This window comes from Rattus norvegicus, chromosome 15 (genome assembly GCF_036323735.1).
Source record: "Rattus norvegicus strain BN/NHsdMcwi chromosome 15, GRCr8, whole genome shotgun sequence".
Lineage (NCBI taxonomy): Eukaryota > Metazoa > Chordata > Mammalia > Rodentia > Muridae > Rattus > Rattus norvegicus.
This window is the reverse complement of record NC_086033.1, coordinates 11,512,103-11,530,437: the sequence shown is the minus strand read 5'-3', so window position 1 is coordinate 11,530,437 and position 18,335 is coordinate 11,512,103. Positions and strand designations below refer to the sequence as shown.

The following is an 18,335-nucleotide window of genomic DNA, read 5'->3' as shown; positions in this document are numbered from 1 at the left end:
CAGTCAGTGCTCTTAACCTCTGAGCTATTTCTCCAGCCATCTCTGTCTTTCTTTAGTTCTGTTGATGTTTGCTTTATTTATTTTGTACTCTAGTTAGATATATATCTATTTACAATACTGATATCTTTTTGGTAAATTGTCTTTGTTTTTTGTCACAGGTTTTGTTTAAACTTAGTCTGTTTGTGTAATGTATCTATGGTTGCCTACATTCTTTGGATCCTGCTTGCATCAAGTATGCTTCCCCACCATCTCTCCTGAAGCACATGTGACCTTAGAACTAAAGTGTGTCTCTGTGGGCACCATGTAGTTGGACTAGAAAAATCAAATTAGCTAGTATATGTTTTAACAGACATTAAGTTCATCAATATTTAAGGCAGTCATTGATATGAAAGGACTTACTGTTGAGTTTTCTTCATAGCTTGTAACTCTTTTATTTTTTCCTTCTTGCTGTCTTCATCTATGGAGTTATGCTTTCAGTTCCTTCTCAACTTACACTTTGTCAATATTTTCTTTATGGTTATCGCAGTAATTACATAGATCAGCTTAATGAGATAACATTCAATTTTAAATTAATTTTAACTTGACCAATTGCTTATAAAAAAAGCTGTATACATACTTATGTCTACCACAGCTTATTAAACTAGAGAGTTTTATTAGGTTATCAGCAATTACTCAAAAGACAGACTAGAGCAACAATAAGATGATATGTAAAGTACTTAGAATAAAACATGGCAAGAAACTATAGCACAAATTATGTTTTCTTTTTAGCATTCCATATTATTTCACCTAGGTTTATAACAATCTTTATACTGTTAAACATTATACCATATTTTAATGCATGTTCCTACATTACTATTGGGACCTCTGTATTTGCCTTCCCAGGAAGGCTTATCTTTTTATATAGCTTTGCGTCAGCCCAAGGGTTGTCATCAGTGACTCTGCTCAGCTTTTGCATACTTTCTTCTTTACAACCTAAAGATGCCCAAAGTTATTTTAACCTTAAAATGTTCGCAGGGCGTTTACCAGCTATCGAGGTTACTAGGTTTTAATGTGTTATCCCACTTCTGTTTTTGCCTGTATCTGTTGAGCAACTGTTGATAAACTGATAAAGCTCTCTGGTACAAGATAATTGTTTTCTTGTTAATTGACAGTTACTGCTGTCAGGATTCTCTCCCTTGTGACTTCTTTTCCTATCAGGTTGGGAATTGAACTCATTGCTTCCTGGATGGGCCTATGGCTTATCCATGACTTTGACACTTTGATTATATATCTTAGCAGAGGTTTCTTAGGTTTGTGCTTGCTTGACTGTGAGCTTCTTAAATTTGTCCATTTCTCTCCTCATATTTGGAAAGTTCTTCTCATTTTTATTTTCTCCTTTGAAACATTTTGTAACATATTCTATTTGACTGATGAGAACCCACAAGTGAGTCAAGTTCTTTTAATTTTTCTTAATTCTTTCTATTTTGGTTACTTTGTCTTTGAAATATTTTTCTTTGTAGTTTCTTTTTTTTTTTTCTTGTGGTTGGCCAAGTCTAGTCTTTTTATACTTTAAGTTATTCTTTAGTTTTAGCAATAATGCTTGAGTCTTTTCATTTGTTATCTGTTTATCTCATTTTGTTTATTGTTTTGTTGATTTTTCTGGTTTAGTTGTGCATCTATACAGTTCCTCGAGCTTCCTCTTATCTCCATTTCTCCCTTCCATTTATCTTTTCTTTACCATTATTTTTTCCTTTTCTTTCTCGCCTGTCTTTTCCTGTTCCCTCTCATCCTGTCCCTTCCTATTCTTTCCCTCCACTCTTGTCTTCTTTCATTAAGACAAGATCCCTAGCCTAATCTGAACTTTATAGCAGTTCTCCTGCTTTAACTTCTCAAGTGCTAGCTAGGATCACAGATGGGAGCATCCATTTCCTTAGGCAATCCACAGAAATTGAAATTTATCCTTTGGAATGCTTTTGTGCTTCTCCTTTGCTTTGTGTTGCTTTCTGTCAGGGTTAGCTCTTAACAGTCTGGTTCTAGTCAGGGTTAGCTCTTAACAGTCTGGTTCTAGTCTGGTTAGTTTCTCCAGCTATTTAGTCCATTTAGAGTCAGGAGACATGGCAAACCATTTCTAGGGTTGTAACTTCACTGGACTTGTTCACTGAAGAGCTTTGTCTGTATCTTTATTTAGGGAATAGTCTGGCAACTCTGCCCTACTGGGTCCTCTCACACATTCTGTAATATGCCATGGTACTAGAGCTCCACCTAATGTCTATCCCTAGAACTGCAGACTCTGGGTGCTGGACCAGATCATTCTGATTTCCTTTGTTCTCAGTTGAGCAACCGATGCCAGTGCTTGCTTAGATTCAAGACAGCAATCAGTCCTTGTGGTAGCTCCTCTACTTTTTCTTTAGCGGTCTACTCAGGGAAAGAAGTCGCATTTCCTCCCAGTTCTGCCTTGCTCAGAAGGCTCCTGGGCTTGGATGAGGTTTTGGGTTTTTTTACCCAAGGGACAGGACCTCTTAAGCAGTTTCTAGATTTCTTACAAGGATGAATGGTTCATATATTACAGTTTAGTCTGTGTTTCGGTGGGGAAGGGGTTTGAAGTTTCCTAATCTTCAATCTTGTTGACATTACACTATGTCTTCTGATTCTTAAGGTCTCATCTTAGCAAGGATGACAATTCTTTTAACTTGATAGGACTTTGGGAGATTCATATCTCTTTTTCTCTTATAGTCATTTGGGAGTAGGTAGAAGGGGAGGGTGAGGTGGTAACCATTGGTTAAGAAGGTGCAGGAATGTTGTTAAACTGTTGAAAATGTTTTGAGGCAGGGCTTTATCCCTGTTGTCTATCTCCAGATGCCAATTTACTTTAGCAAAAACTCCTAAAGCAACTTTTGAAATCTAAATTATGTAGACACTAACTTCAGGTTGAGTCAATCTTGAAAATATTTTATTTTGATGTTTGTTTTAGAGAAATAAACTTGATGGAAAGTTTTTTCCCTGGGTGCTTGTTATCGGTTTGCAGTCTTTGTGCCAACAATCATGTACTTTCAGACGTCTTTCTAAGCTATTGATAGACGGTTACCTTCCTTTAGTTGGTAGGTCGCACATTCTAAAGTAGTTAGAGAATGATTTTAGTCATTATGATCTTTGTTCTAACTATTCTGAACCTGCAGAGGTTATTACTCCTCTATTTGCTGTGGTAAAATACCTGAGGAAAAACTTGAAGAGGACAGAGATTAGAGTTGGAGGGTTCAGTTTAGTTGACCAGAACAGTTTGTTTATGTTGTGGACCACCCAAAACGGTAGCTGCAGCTGCATGAGAAGGTTCGCAGTTGGGAGAAGTTGCTTAAAATCTGGACAAAATGGGGTTACTTTGGGCAGTTTAGAGGGGAAGACAAGGCGTGAGAGTGGCTCTAACTAAGGGACCAGGACGTACTGTGAGCTGGTCATATTACATATTACATGTGCATTCAGGAAGCGTAGAGATATCTGCTGGTGATTTCCTTTTAGTCTATTGACTTTACATATGCTTTTCACAGTCAGGGCAGCTCTTTTCCATTTTTGTTAGACTGTTCTTAAGACATCCTCACAGATGCGCCCACAAGGCTTGTCTTCTAGGTAATCTTACATCCTATCAAACTGACAATCCCATCACAGGGCCCATTTTTAAAATAGTTTATTTCTATAAACATTGAAATAGCAGAGAACATTATTAGTAATTTGGGAACTGGTACTTTAAAAGTACAGTTTATCTTTCTGGCCATTTAGTTTATCATCAGACTCTTGACAAAAATAGAATATGAAAACCTTATGGAATAATTATTTTCTTTTGTACAAAACTATTTTTAAGTGAATTAGCACTATTCATGGATAAGTGTATAAATGAAAGAAAATATGACTATAGCAAAAATCAGTAAAATTTGTATTTGAAACATTAAGTGCTATATATAAACATATAAATATATATACATATAAATATACATATAGATATATATATATAAAATATTCAAGACCTTGAGAAATTACACTTAATATTTGAATTCCCTGAGGTTTTTCTGTTACAAGTCTTATTTTGATATTGTTCTTTAGATTACTTGGAAAGCATACATTTTTATTTTGCAACATATATAATGACATTTTAAAGATGTAATTTAAGACATGGTGTTATGTTTATGTTAAGAAACTGAAAATAGGCCATTCTAATTTCTTTTATTAATAAGATACCATATTAATCAGCATTGGGGAATCTAGAAGGAAGTGCTCTCTCTGTTGCTGTGAGGAATTTGATTTGGTTCTCAGCTGTTGTAGGAGTGGTTACCATTACCATGATACTTAGCTCTATATCCTTGGAACTGGCAGAGGAATGATTCTGCAGGTGCTTTTGTATCGGGTCATCCTGAACTGAAACTGACATGATCTACTAAGATGAGCAACTTGAGGACTTTATAACTATTGTATTTATTAACTACGTAGACTGGTTTGTGTGACCCTCATAGCCATTCAGTTTTTATTCTGATTCTGTAACCTGACTGCAACCTAAGTCCTTTAGGAAATCTTGCGGAACACAAAACAGTACCTTAATATCTTAGAGAGGTGGCTCCTGCTCTCCTAATCCTGATTATTTTATAATAACCAGGCTGGCTAAGTGCTAGTAGTAGTTAACAGTGGCCTTTAGAACTTGGACATTGGTGAGACTGAAAGATGGGTACCATGTCATGTGTCCATACACATTTTTGTTTGCCTCTTGCTTTAGGATATTTAAATTTGATTTTTTGGTTAATTTGGACTCTTTTTTTTTTTTTATCAGAACAATGCTGCAAAAAAGGAAGAGTTGGAGACAGCGAACAAAAATGATTCTTCCAAGAAGTTGTCTGTTGAGAGAGTGTACCAGAAGAAGACCCAACTGGAGCATATTCTCCTTCGTCCTGATACATACATTGGATCAGTGGAACCACTGACACAGGTAATTACTTGCTAAAATTGATTGAGATTAGGGGATATGCATATCTTCTTTTTAAATATCTTAATAAAGTTATGGTTATTAGTTCGTAAGTGTGTGACCTCATGTTTGTTTATGTCATGATTAAGAAGGACAGAGGAGCTAAGATACAGCTCATAATGCACAGGACTCCGGGCCTGAAACTCATACCAAAAGAAAAACAAACAAACAAAAACCAAAATGAACTTTGAGAGAGACCTCAGAGAAATGGAAATCTGTTCATCACTTTATGGAGATAAGGACATCAGAATACAGAAGTGTAGAATAAAACGATGCCTTAAGAATTTGTTAAAAGTTCAACATAGTGTATACTGTGGTTTACATTAGTGATGCCTTATAGAACTGATTTACTTATGTTTACTGTGCTCTTGGCTTACGTATACCCTGCTTGACTTAACAGTTTTGGGAAGTTCAAAATCAGGCTTTTATTGGTTTACCCTGCTAATTTTTTTTCTATAGAAGAAGCATAAATTATGAAGTGAGAGTATAAAGTAAATAGCTTTTTTAAAAAATAATTTTAAACATTACATAGTATTATTTCTAATGATTCATAGTTCTTGACAGAAAACAGAGATTTCTGGGCCTTAGGAATTTGATCTGGGGTCCCCATCTGCTGTAGAAGTGTTAGAATTAGGACTCCTAACCTCTGCTTTATGAAACTGTCAGAGAAAATGAAGTCAGAGGTGTTTTGCTGGACACTGGGGATCGAACCCAGGGCCTTACCCATGGCTCAGCACAAACTGTTACTGGGTTAGAGCCTCATGTTAAAGCTGACCTTATGTGTGAATAAAATACAAACAGTGCAACTTGTACAACTTTTCAATTTTAGTTACTTAAGTTCATTGTGAGACTATGACCTTACCTTTAGCTTTACTCTGAATGCCTGTTTTAAATAGAGTAACCGACAATATGGATTGTTTGGTTCTGTTTGTTTGTATTTAATTTTGTTTTGTTTTGTCTGTCTGTTTTTTGAGACTGGGTTTTACTTTGTAGTTCTGACTAACGTTAATTTACATGTAGGCCAGACTGACCTCAGTTGTGGCAGCTCTCTCTTCTCTGAGTGTGAAGATTACAGATGTACATGCACCACCATACCTTGTGGACAATGCAGGTTTCTGCTGTGTAAAATCGGAGTTAGGAGTTCATGCTGTAAAACTGTTTTCGAATCCTTCTCTTAACACAGTTAATGTGGGTGTATGACGAAGATGTAGGCATGAACTGCAGAGAGGTTACCTTTGTTCCGGGCTTATACAAGATCTTTGATGAAATTTTGGGTGAGTACTTACTTAGCATGTATTTGTGCATGTATTTCTATCAGTGTATTGACCATGTACATACTAAGTAAGTTTTGCAGTGTAATTTTATAAAGTATTTTGCTGGCTTTTATTTTACTATATATGCTAGTATATGAAATACCAATAATTTATTGTATATAGATAATATTAACATAAATAATATTGATTGATAATAAATATGTGTTAGATGTTCTTCAGACAAATGCTTTGCAGCTGTAATAGTTTTGTATTTCTTTGCTTCCTAGTGTTTTCCTGATGTTTTTTCATGTGCAAAGCTACTTTGTTGTATTCATAATTCCACAGAGAGCCCACATCCTCATCTGGGTTTTATTGTATCAGGTTATTCAGGAAGCATGTTATATAGAGACACTGCAAGGCCTGACCTTGGTAGATTGTGTGAGTTGGAGGTTGGACATGTAAATGTAGTTTTCTCACCCAGTGATTAGGTGTTTCTGTTGGGCAGTTTAGTTTAGTAGCTTCTGTGTCCTTCCTAATCCTGTGAGTAAGGCAATTACAGTGAAGTAATTGACCCAGGCAATGCTTACGCCTTGTAAATGCTTTTAGCCTTGGCCTGACTTCCTAGAAATTCTCTGCTCAGCTCACTAATATAGTTTGAGGTTTATTAGACTAACTCTGTCGATCTGAGTTTCTTCCTGTGAGTCCTTCAGAAAAGTGATGGAGTCAGCCTGGTTGTGCGCTGGCCTCTGTTATTTTAGGGCTAGTACATGGTCTTTTAATTTGGAAAGTGAGGGTCTTTGCTTGTAAGCTTTTGCGATATGAGTTATACAAAGTATTTTTATAATTAGTTTAAGATTTAGAAATTTGAATCATAAGGGCATTAAAGACCAGTTAAAACAAGACTTCAGTGAAAAAACCTAGTTTAATCTGCATATAAAATCATTAGTTTGTTAAAGGAGATTAAGACAAGGTCACTAAGACTTGTCACTAAGATATAAAGTAAACTATATGTTTTACTTTTAAGTAGATTTTTGGTTTTTTTTTTATATTTGTAGGTCAATAAACACTCCCTACCGTGTGTGTGTGTGTGTGTGTGTGTGTGTGTGTGTAATTTGGAATTATGTAGTTTAATTTATCAAACAGTATGTTTATAGTTGAAGTTAACAGTGACCGACTGTTACCACTTGTAGATGTTACTACTAAGTTGGGATGTACATGTAGTTGTGCATCAGCTGATATGACCCTGTGCTCCATCACTCACTGTGATGCTTTAATCTTGTAGTCAATGCTGCTGACAACAAGCAGAGGGATAAGAACATGACCTGTATTAAGGTTTCTATTGATCCGTAAGTATATTTCAAACTTAATTTTATGTGTTGTTTTATTCAGGCAATCCCCCGTTTATGATCAGATGTGTTGATCGTATGTATATGTGTTGTTTATGATCAAGTGTGTTGACCATATGTATATGTGTTGACCATGTACATGGCTCTGTGGCTTTACTGTCTTCCTCTGCTTTGGACTTGGTTACCTTCTTTCCTTTCTGTCCTTTGTGCTCATTCCTCACAGGGCACCTGCTTGACCATTTTCTTTGTTGGTTCCGTTTCAGTTAAGAGAACTTATTCATCTTCTCTTAGTTTTTTTTTTCTTTCCAGGATGTGGAGTGTTCAGGATGTTAGTGTTATTCTGGGCTTTCTGAGATAAATTCATTTTTCATGTTTTGAATTTAGCTCTTTTCATTTTATATGGCGTACTTAATAAATTGAATAGTGCTGGGTATTATAGAATGCCTATCACATGTTCAACTAGTTAGCTTTTTAAGGCAGTTTTTGGTATTCAGTTTGTATCTGTGTCTCTGAAAATCTTACTCATATACTCTTGAATGTTCATCTCACTTCTCAAAGCAATATAATAGGTGAATTTTTATTTATCTAAGTTACTGCCTACATCAAGGGTTTATTGCTAGTTAGTGGCCTTTGTCCATTACCATTCATGGTAGAAACTAATAGTTTTATGATAGAAAATTTAAAAGATTTAGAATTTAAATTAAAAAGATTTAGAAATATATTTAAAAGCCTTTAAAGTTAATTTATGACACTGATTTTCAACACACAAAATATAAGTGAGAAAGGGATACATTTTAGACTGCTTGTGCCTTTTTTGTATATATTGTATAGCTGTAACAGATAGTTGGAAAATTAAAATGGTAGTAATCATTGGCTTTATTTGCTCTGCCAAAATGCAGCAGAGAGAATCATGCCTAATGGCTTCTTTTAAAACTGTGCCTCCTTTTTACTCTTAAAAAATTTTTTTTATTGGTATTGTATTTATTTACATTTCAAATGTTATCGTCCTTGTAAGTTTCCCCTCCAGAAACCCCCTATCCTACCCCTCTGCTTCTATGAGGGTGCTCTCCCACCCACCACTTCCACCTGGCGTTCCCCTACACTGGAGCATCAAGCTTTCACAGGACCAAGGGACTCCCCTCCCATGGATGCCAGACAAATGCCATCCTCTGCTACATATGCAGCTGGGGCCATGGGTCCCCTCATGTGTACTTTTTGGCGGTTTAGTCCCTGGGAGCTCTGGGGGGTCTGGTTGGTTGATATTGTTGTTCTTCCTATGGAGTTGCAAACCCCTTCAGCTCCTTCAGTCTTTTCTCTAACTCCTCCATTGGGGTCCCTGTGCTCAGTCCAATGGTTGGCTGTAACCATCCTCATCTGTATCAGTAGAGCTCTGGCAGAGCCTCTCAGGAGACAGCTATATCAGGCACCTCTTAGCAAGCACTTCTTGACATCCCCAATAGTGACTGGGTTTGGTGGCTGCATATGGGAAGGATCCCCAGGTGGGGCAGTCTCTGGATGGCCTTTCCTTCAGTCTCTGCTCCCTTTTTATCCCAGTATTTCCTTTAGACAGGAGGAATTCTGGGATAAAGTTTTGTGAAGGGTGGGTGTCCCCATCTGTCAACCAGGGGGATGCCTAACCTCTTGATATGGTCTCTACAGGTTCCCTCCCCTTTGTTGGGCATTTCAGCTAATCTCATCCCTGTTGCATCCTGGGAGCCTCTTGCTTTTCTGGCATCTGGGACTTTCTGGTGGCTACCCCTGTTCCCCATCCCCCATTGCTACACACTTCTGTTCAATTTCCTAACCCTCTGCATATCTTGTCTGTCTCCTCCCACACCTAATCCTGCCCACGCCCCCCTTTCTCTCTTCCTCCCATGTCCCTCCCGCCCTCAACCTCCTATGATTATTTTGTCCCACCTCCTAGTAGGATTGAGGCATCCACACTTCACTCTTCCTTTTTCTTGACCTTCATGTGATCTGTAAGCGGTATCATGGGTATTCCGAGCTTTTGGGATAATATCCACTTATCAGTGAGTACATAACATGTGTGTTCTTTGGTGATTGGGTTACCTCACTCAGGATGTTATTTTCTAGTTCCATCCATTTGCCCTGGAGATTGAGAAAGGTTTATTCTAAGAAACGTTGTGGTCATATCTTGCAGATCTTATTGATCCTAACATGAGTTATATCTCTAATACTGAAGTACTTGTTTTTATCAAGCTATATCGTTATTTCCCAATTGACACTGACTTATATCTTGCTGCAACCATTCAGACTTATTTTACAGTTCAATATTTTTTTGTAAATTAACATGTTTAATTTTAAGTTTTAAATTTTTCTTATGTATTTGCAGTGAATCTAATATTATAAGCATTTGGAATAATGGAAAAGGCATTCCAGTAGTAGAACACAAAGTAGAGAAAGTTTATGTTCCTGCTTTAATTTTTGGACAGCTTTTAACATCGAGTAATTATGATGATGATGAGAAAAAAGTTACAGGTAAAGTCTGAATGGATTTTGATTGATAAGTATCACTTTTCTTATGTAATTACTAAGATCCCATTTCTTAAAACATCTCATATAAAGTTTCATTGTGAGAAAATCTTTAAGATTAATATTTTTAAAAAAATCTATTATCTCTTTTGATTATATAGTTTTAATAGTATCATCTTAAAAATTGGGTAATATACAGACTTTAGAATAAAGTTGCTGGAATTAAAAAAATTGCTGGAATTCTAATCTAACTGACAGTTTGGATTTTGATTTAGATCATAATCCTATGGTACCTAACTGTTTTATATATATATACACACACATATTTTTCACATTTTTCATATTTCATTCTATATGTATGGGTATTTTGCCTACGTGTATGTTTGTGCACCATGCGTGTGCCTGGTTCCTGCAGAGGCCAGAAGAGCTTGTCAGTTGTCCTGGAACTGCAGTTTCAGATGGACGTGAGCTTCTGCCATGTGGGTGCTGGGAATTGAACCTGAATGCTCTTTAGGACTCAGCCGACTCTGTAGCTCTTGCTACAGAGCTTTTGAAAATAAAAGACCTTAACTCTTTTCCTTAAGTGGATCAAGAGAGAAAAAAGGACTTTGTATATAAGGTACTTCGGAAAAATATTTTACCTCAGTAGGTTGCTAACTTTTTTAAAGTACAGAGCCCTGAGAAGTTGATATAAATGAGGTGACTTTGTTAGGAAATTTAGATTTCATACTCACATATACTTACTGTGTTATAAAGTACTAGGCTTATTTTTCTTAAATCATGAAAGTTATCACAAATGTTTTAATGATACTATATTGTATGTTATATAGTATCTATATTATATTACTAAGTTCTAATATTTTTAATATAAAAATGTACAAACATAGTACTTGAGAAAATGAGACAATGAATAGAACTGTTTTATGTGAAACTTGCTCTGTGATAGGTAAGTTAATAAACTTCCATTAAAATAACTCTAACTAAAAATTTCATATTTGACTTGTTTTTCAGGAGGCCGTAATGGTTATGGTGCAAAACTTTGTAATATTTTTAGTACAAAGTTTACAGTAGAAACGGCTTGCAAAGAATACAAACATAGTTTTAAGCAGGTATGAAAAAGACATGGCCATTTTTAAAATTTCTTTAAAAATGTTTTATTGTTTTGCTTAGATAATAGAAATTTAGGTATAACTTTTTGTGTTTGATTAAAAGTATTAAGCAAGTTGCCAAAGAGAAGGAAGAATGTCTAGGAGATTTTATGTGTCCTAAGGCAGGAGGCTTTATTTAGCAGATGCAACCACTTAAACATGCAGGAAAATTCCTCTGAGTGATCAGGTTCATATGTAAGAAATGGCGGCAGGCCTTTGGAAAGCATTCTGAATTTTAAATATGCCAAAATAATATTATCAAATAAACATGTCTGTTTACTTTTATAAAAATCCATGGGCGTGTTGAATGTGAAAGATACTTCACTGCCTTTGTATAAAAGCTGTGCTGTTTATTTTTATTACCAACCTTCATGTAATTATATTTGATTTTAATATTAATCAGTTTCAAGGTGTTTTGTTATGAGGTTGGAAAGTAAAAATGCGTGGTAAATAATTTTTTTTTGTGTGAGCTGATTCTTTGTGTTACAAAAGTTAGAAGCATTAAAGAAATACTTGTGTATATTTTCTTTTAAAGACATGGATGAATAATATGATGAAGACTTCTGAAGCCAAAATCAAACATTTTGATGGGGAAGATTATACATGCATAACATTCCAGCCAGATCTAGCCAAGTTTAAGATGGAAAAACTTGACAAGGACATTGTGGCCCTCATGACCAGAAGGGCATACGATTTAGCTGGTTCCTGCAAAGGCGTCAAGGTCATGTTCAATGGCAAGAAGTTGCCTGTAAGTGTCTTGGAAAATAATTTAATAGTGTTGTTATTTTGTAGACTGCAGATAGTTGCACCTTGCTTTTTAAATCTTGTCTGACTTTATTTAACTGGTGCGTTTAAATGATTACTATTTTAAAGTGATGATAATTTCTATTTCTTGTATATGTTCTTCTGTCCTCTAATCTTTCAAACAATGAATCTCTCTCATCTTATGCTTTGAAATCTTTTTAGGAATAAAGCTAAGGGACTTCATAAGTCTGCAACCCCCAGGTCCCCCTTCTACTCCTTGTCATTGCTACTAGACATTGTGTGTGTGTGTGTGTGTGTGTGTGTGTGTGTGTGTGTGTGTGTGTGTGTGTATGTGTGTATGCCATGCTATGTATCTGAAGGTCAGAGGATACAGAAGATGCTTCGGCTGTTGGCCCTCCCTCCATCTTGTTTGAGACAGGTTCCTTTGCTGTCCTCACTGCCTCACTGTGCAGCATGTGCCAGGCATGCTGGGGGTTCTCCTGCCTCTGCCCCAGTTTTCAGTAGGATCACTGGGATTGAGGATGTGTGCTGCTATGCCTGGCTTTATTTTGGCTCTGGGGAATTTGACTCAAGGCCTCTGTTTTTATTCCAAGTGTTTTACTCACTGAACTGTCTCCCAAGCCCAAGACATTTTGCCCTATTTATATAGATTATAATCATCATGTGGGGAAGAAAAGGAGGCAGAAGAAATATTCGTACAGTTTTCAGTTTCCAAGATGTATACACAAGTGTGCTTGCAGATACATGTTTTTGTTGTTTGTTGCTGTCTTGTTTTGGTGGCTGTGTTGTCTTGGCTGACCTGTGACTCCTAGGCTCAAGCAGCCCTCCTGCCTCAGCCTCCTGAGAACTTGCAGTTAATTACGCACAGGGCCCATTCATCGCAGTTTTGAGTTTTTATGTAGTCTACAGTTCTGCTTGAGGGTTTTCTTTAACTTGTCTTGTGCAACATCTGGCAATTTATTCCCTGTTATTGTTTGAGAAAGTCCTGAATTTTTTTCATCTCTTTTAAAGGATATTTTCAGTAGGATTGTGAGGGTTGACAGTGATTTTTGTTAAGCATGTAAAGATTCTACTCAATTCTTTCTTGGCATGGAATGATTAGAAATCTGCTGTGATGTGTTTTTCTGTATTCTTCTCTTGGTAATGCTAACATATTTCTTTTTCCTTTGTCATGAGGATTTTATACAGCTAATGTGTACTTGTGTGTGTGGTGGTTTTGTTCGTTATTTCATTTATCCTGTGAGATGTCTTTGAGCATCTGGTCTCTATTGTTTCATTTCTTTAAAAATATTTATTATTTATTTTATGTATATGAGTGCTCTATCTGGATGTACACATGCATGCCAGAAGAGGGCAAGTGATTGCTGGGGACTGAGCTCACCATCTGGAAGAGCAGACAGTGCTCCTAACCGCTAAGTCGTCTCTCAAGCCCCTGTCTATTATTTCAGTTTTGTCACAAATTTTGAAAGTTTTTAGATGTGACCGTGTCAACTCTCTGATCCATTCTTTCTCTTGCCTCTGGTGTACAAACACTGCTGACTTAGTGTGCCCTTCAGTACTGAGCTATTTATTCTGTCTCATTTGTTTAGCTTCTGCTCTGTGCCTTCAACTTTCTCCTGATGACCCTGTCGGTAGCATTTCTTACGTCTTCTGTGCTTTTGACTTTTAGCATTTCCATTTTGTTCTTTATTATTTGAACTTCATCTCTCTACTGAAGTGGCATGCATTTCCCACTAGAGACAGTATTGTACTAACAATAGTGTCGTTACAACATTTGAGATTTTTTTTAAAATCTGGATTTATTTATTTATTTATTTAGGATATAAAAACACAGTTTTGTGCTTGCATATATATTCGTACACCACATGTGTTACTGATGGTTGTGAGCTTTTATATGGTCTGAGAATTGAACCTGGGCTCTCTGTGCCCTGGGAGAGCAGAAGTGCTCCTCACCAATGTTTCTCATAATTACTTTATTTTCAACTTTTAAAATTTATTTTGGTATTCCTGAAAGTATTTATGGAAGACTTTGTTTTGTGTATAGTGGTGGGCACTGGTAAATGGGCTTTGTTACTGGACTGGTCTTAATCTCTCCAAGTGTTTGAAGTTTGTTTCTTTCTAGTTTTAACTGTTGGTGTCTTCGAGCTCCCTGGAAGAGATGGCTTGTGTCCTGTGCTTTGTTGCTATGAGAGGCTTATTAGTCTTAGGGTAGCATGCAAGAGATGAGTTCTTTAATATCTGATTAAAACTCAGTCTTGAATTGCACATTGAGCCTATTCTGTACAGGCTGGTTTCACATCTTTCCACAGGCAGAGATGTTTCACTTGCTCTTAAGTTTTTTCATAGCTCTGGCAGCTTTCTGCCAGTGTCTTCCTTAGTCTGCTTCTTGGGCTCCACTGACCTACAGATTAGGACAGGCCCTGTCTCGTTTCCTTTCTGTAAGAGAATGGAAGCTGGGTGGATGCTCCCTGGCTGCTGTTGCCTTCTCCTGGACAGAACCATGGTGGCAAGTGTGTCCTCTCTTGACCCGTCCTGTTCTCTCCGTGTGAAGGCTTCATGTGGGCCCAGGACAGAAAGCTTGCTGGATAGGAGCTTCTCCCAACCGTGCCCAGAAGTTTCCTTCCCGTGCTTGCATCCTTCTAGTAGTAATTAGTTACAGCATCTGTCTTAAGGTATTTACCATCCTATCAAACCTCTGCTCTGGTTAAGCTGAGGTACTGAGATTTTCTCTAGCATGCGTCTCTCTACAGACTTCAGAATAGCAGTTATTTCTAGTCTAAGTTCTTTTTGGAGTTGTGAAAACTTGTTAGTTTATTTAGTTAGCTGTTTTCCATAGGATACAGATGCCTTTTGCTTTAATTTTTCTCATGTCTGAACTTATACTGGAAAGTTAACATTTGTCCTTTACAAAAAAAATAGTTTTCTGAAAAATTATGTAATTTCCCTAAATATTAGGCATGTTTTCTCATGTTTATCAAACACACACAAATGAATGCTCTCAGAACAGAGATCAAGAGGGCATGCTCGGTGGAATGCTTGATGGCTTGCGTCTTGAGTAAAAACTGCTGTAAGTGAGAGTGGAAGTAAGAGAAGTAACTAAGCACAGGTTCTATGCTGTAACTGTTCGTTGTTTTATAAATTAATAGGTAAATGGATTTCGCAGCTATGTAGACCTTTATGTGAAAGACAAATTGGATGAAACTGGGGTCGCTCTCAAAGTTATTCATGAACTTGCAAATGAAAGATGGGATGTTTGTCTAACCTTGAGTGAAAAAGGTTTCCAGCAGATCAGCTTTGTGAATAGTATTGCAACTACAAAAGTAAGTGTCCAGATTCTTCTTGTTTTCCAAGCTATTGTTAAAACAGTACTTTAAACAATGAAATAAACAAAAACAGCAAAAATATCTGGCTTTGGTATATAAATATACTCATGAAAATAGAAGTTATTTTATCAAATAGTTGTATTAAAATATTTAAGTATACGCTGAGAAGGTAATGCACTTAGTGCTTATTAGTGAACATGTTTTGTGAAATGTGGATTGATGCGGTTCCTTGTTTGTATTCTGAGGTTTGAGTATGGTAGACATATTAAGTGAGCTCCTGAGGAGTCAGGCTGTGAAACATGTGGTTTGCATTTTAAGGAGCTTGAGCCTTCTGTAGCTGTTGAATTTCAAAATCACACTGAGTTCTTCTTACCCAGAAGCATTTATTGGCTGTGGTGTGCCTAGTGGTAGAGTACTCACTCAGCATACCTGACTAAGGCTCTGACCTCAGTCCAGACTCTGCCAGGTGAGTGAGAGAGTGAATGGATGACGGAGTTGAAAGGATGAGTCCCTGATGGTGAGTAGTGAGCAGTGCAAGCAAACGCCAGTGACTACTTTAAAGCAGTGACTTGTGACTCTTGTTTAAGCTTTATGTTTTAACGTTTTTTCTTTTCTTTTTTTTAAAATAATAATATCCCTGATCCTTTTCTTCAACAACAGAAATTTATCCCAGTGATGTTTGTGTTCTGTTGAGCAGTGATTTAAAGCTTTATTTTTGAAAGGTTAACCTTTTGGTTTAAAGGTTTTCCTTTTTTCTCTCTCATTCCTCTCAGGACCTAGTGGTAATTCCGTCTAAAAGAGAGTGCTGTTAGGCTGCTACTCTGTACAGGACCATTGAGCACCAGGGGCCTCTATTTGTCCTGCTTTTCTTTGCTACCCCCTATGGCGTGTGGCTTTGTCTCCTGTGCTCAGACACTGTTGCATTTCTGTAACTCACTTCCAAGGAATTCCTAGGGAGAGGAAATTGCCTCTCTGGTCAGCAATGTAGTAGTTCTCCTGGCAGAACCACCCCGCCAGTAGTGGGTTGGAACTTGGTTAGGTAGTTTGTGTTCCTTTTTTAAAAAAAACTTGGGGGATTTAGCACAAACTTACATACAACCAAAAATACTGTAAGCAGTGATGTCCTGAGAGGTCTCAGGTTAAATGACACAGTAGTACTGGGAGAGAGGGTGGCGCTGCTGGAGACGGTCAGGAAGCTGTGTGGACTTCGCTTTCCTTGTGTCTTATCTATACTCGTTGCCCATTTGACTTTTTATGAGTTCTTTCTTTGTTGTTTTTGTTGTTATTTTTCTTTTTAAATTGAACATCGATTTTTTTCTTACAAAATATTCTGATTACAGTTTCTTCTCCACAATCTCCTCCCAGATCCTCTCACTTCCTCTCCCACCCTAATCCACATCCCCTTTTCCTTCTAAAAAATAAAGGTAAAATAGAATATGATAGAAATGAACAAACCGGAATAGGACAAAATAAACAGAGGAAAAATAGCTGAGGAAAAAGCACAAGAAACATACATAGATGCAGAGGTTCACACTCACACAGAGAAGCCCATACAACTCAAAACTGTAAACCAAACACGTGTGCGAAAGACCGTGTAAGGTGAAATACAGAGGAAGAACCCCCAAGAACGCCGTTGCTCTGTTCTGCGCTGGCCATCAATCCTGGGCACGGGGCTGCCCTAAGAACGGTTTATACATCTAGCAAGACACTCTTAGGAAAATATCTTTTTAATAATAATAAACTATTAAAGGAAAGTAAAGTATAAATATGTTCTTGGGTTTTATTAAACATCAGATTGTTAAGAGTGGGATATGGGGTTTCTCTGGTTATGCAGCTACATAGGTAGCTTAGGGGAATTTGAAAGTTCAAGACAATCCTGAGGGACTGAGCCATTAGTCAATATGTGGTACCTATGCCAACTCTGAGTGATGTCACTTACATTGCCGAACATTCCTTGGTGCTCAGATAACCTGAGAACTGGTCTTGAGTATTGGGAGACACCATAGGTGCGGTATGAGATGTGGAATGAGGGAAATGAGAGACGATAACTTATTGGCACTGTGACGTTTTAGAACCTCACTATCATTTTCAGTCTCAGACTCCTCTAGATAAGAAGTAATGCTGACACTACCAAATCGCTGGATATTTTGTGTTCTGTACTCCTCCTCTGCAGGGTGGACGGCACGTGGATTACGTAGTAGATCAAGTTGTTGGTAAACTGATTGAAGTAGTTAAGAAAAAGAACAAAGCTGGTGTATCAGTGAAGCCATTTCAAGTAAGTGATGCTTTTATGTGTTCCGCTAAATTACCACGTCATGCCTGTTTTAATGTTAACCATTTTATTGTATTTTTCACAGGTTAAAAACCACATATGGGTTTTTATTAATTGTCTTATTGAAAATCCAACCTTTGATTCTCAAACTAAGGAAAACATGACTCTGCAGCCCAAGAGCTTTGGGTCTAAATGCCAGCTGTCAGAAAAGTTCTTTAAAGCGGTAAGTTAAACTTGTATTAGTGTTCCAAAGTTATTGAGAACAGAGTAAAGAGTTTTTCTTTTTTTAATTTTATTTGTGATTAAGTTTTCTCTTTTATCACAGATAGTAACTGTGGCCATAGGCATGCTTATACTTTGAGCTAATATGTTTCATTCTGCCGATAGAACACATTGTCTCACTAAACTATTAACTGTTTTGTGGAGTTACATAACTAAGTGCCTTAGCTTTGAGTTGGCCATTGCAAAGGTTCAGTCTCCATCAACAGACATGCAGAGCCTCACAGCCTTCTCTCTTCATCTTTCTCTCCTTTTGTTCAAACCGTTTTACATATGCGTGCGCACACACACACACACACACACTCTGCTATACACACACACACATATATGTATGTGTATACACATATTCTACACATATACATAAATGTAGATACATATACATCCTATAAAAATGTAGCATTTACACATTATTACACATTGCATTTGAATTTTTTCTAAGATGAGGGTACAAATAAATAATAAATCTTAAATTTGT

The 18,335-nt window shown here is 37.0% G+C and overlaps 1 protein-coding gene across 1 annotated transcript in view; it reads left to right on the top strand.

The window, feature by feature from the left end:
- Top2b (DNA topoisomerase II beta) overlaps positions 1-18,335 on the top strand; it is a 60,376-nt gene that overhangs the window by 12,027 nt on the left and 30,014 nt on the right. Inside the window, exons 2-10 of the mRNA NM_001100858.2 lie at positions 4,790-4,945; positions 6,165-6,255; positions 7,517-7,580; positions 9,934-10,079; positions 11,085-11,182; positions 11,757-11,969; positions 15,133-15,306; positions 17,483-17,584; positions 17,667-17,804. Of these exons, the coding sequence (NP_001094328.2) occupies positions 4,790-4,945; positions 6,165-6,255; positions 7,517-7,580; positions 9,934-10,079; positions 11,085-11,182; positions 11,757-11,969; positions 15,133-15,306; positions 17,483-17,584; positions 17,667-17,804 (1,182 nt within the window). The remainder of the gene's footprint in view (positions 1-4,789; positions 4,946-6,164; positions 6,256-7,516; positions 7,581-9,933; positions 10,080-11,084; positions 11,183-11,756; positions 11,970-15,132; positions 15,307-17,482; positions 17,585-17,666; positions 17,805-18,335) is intronic.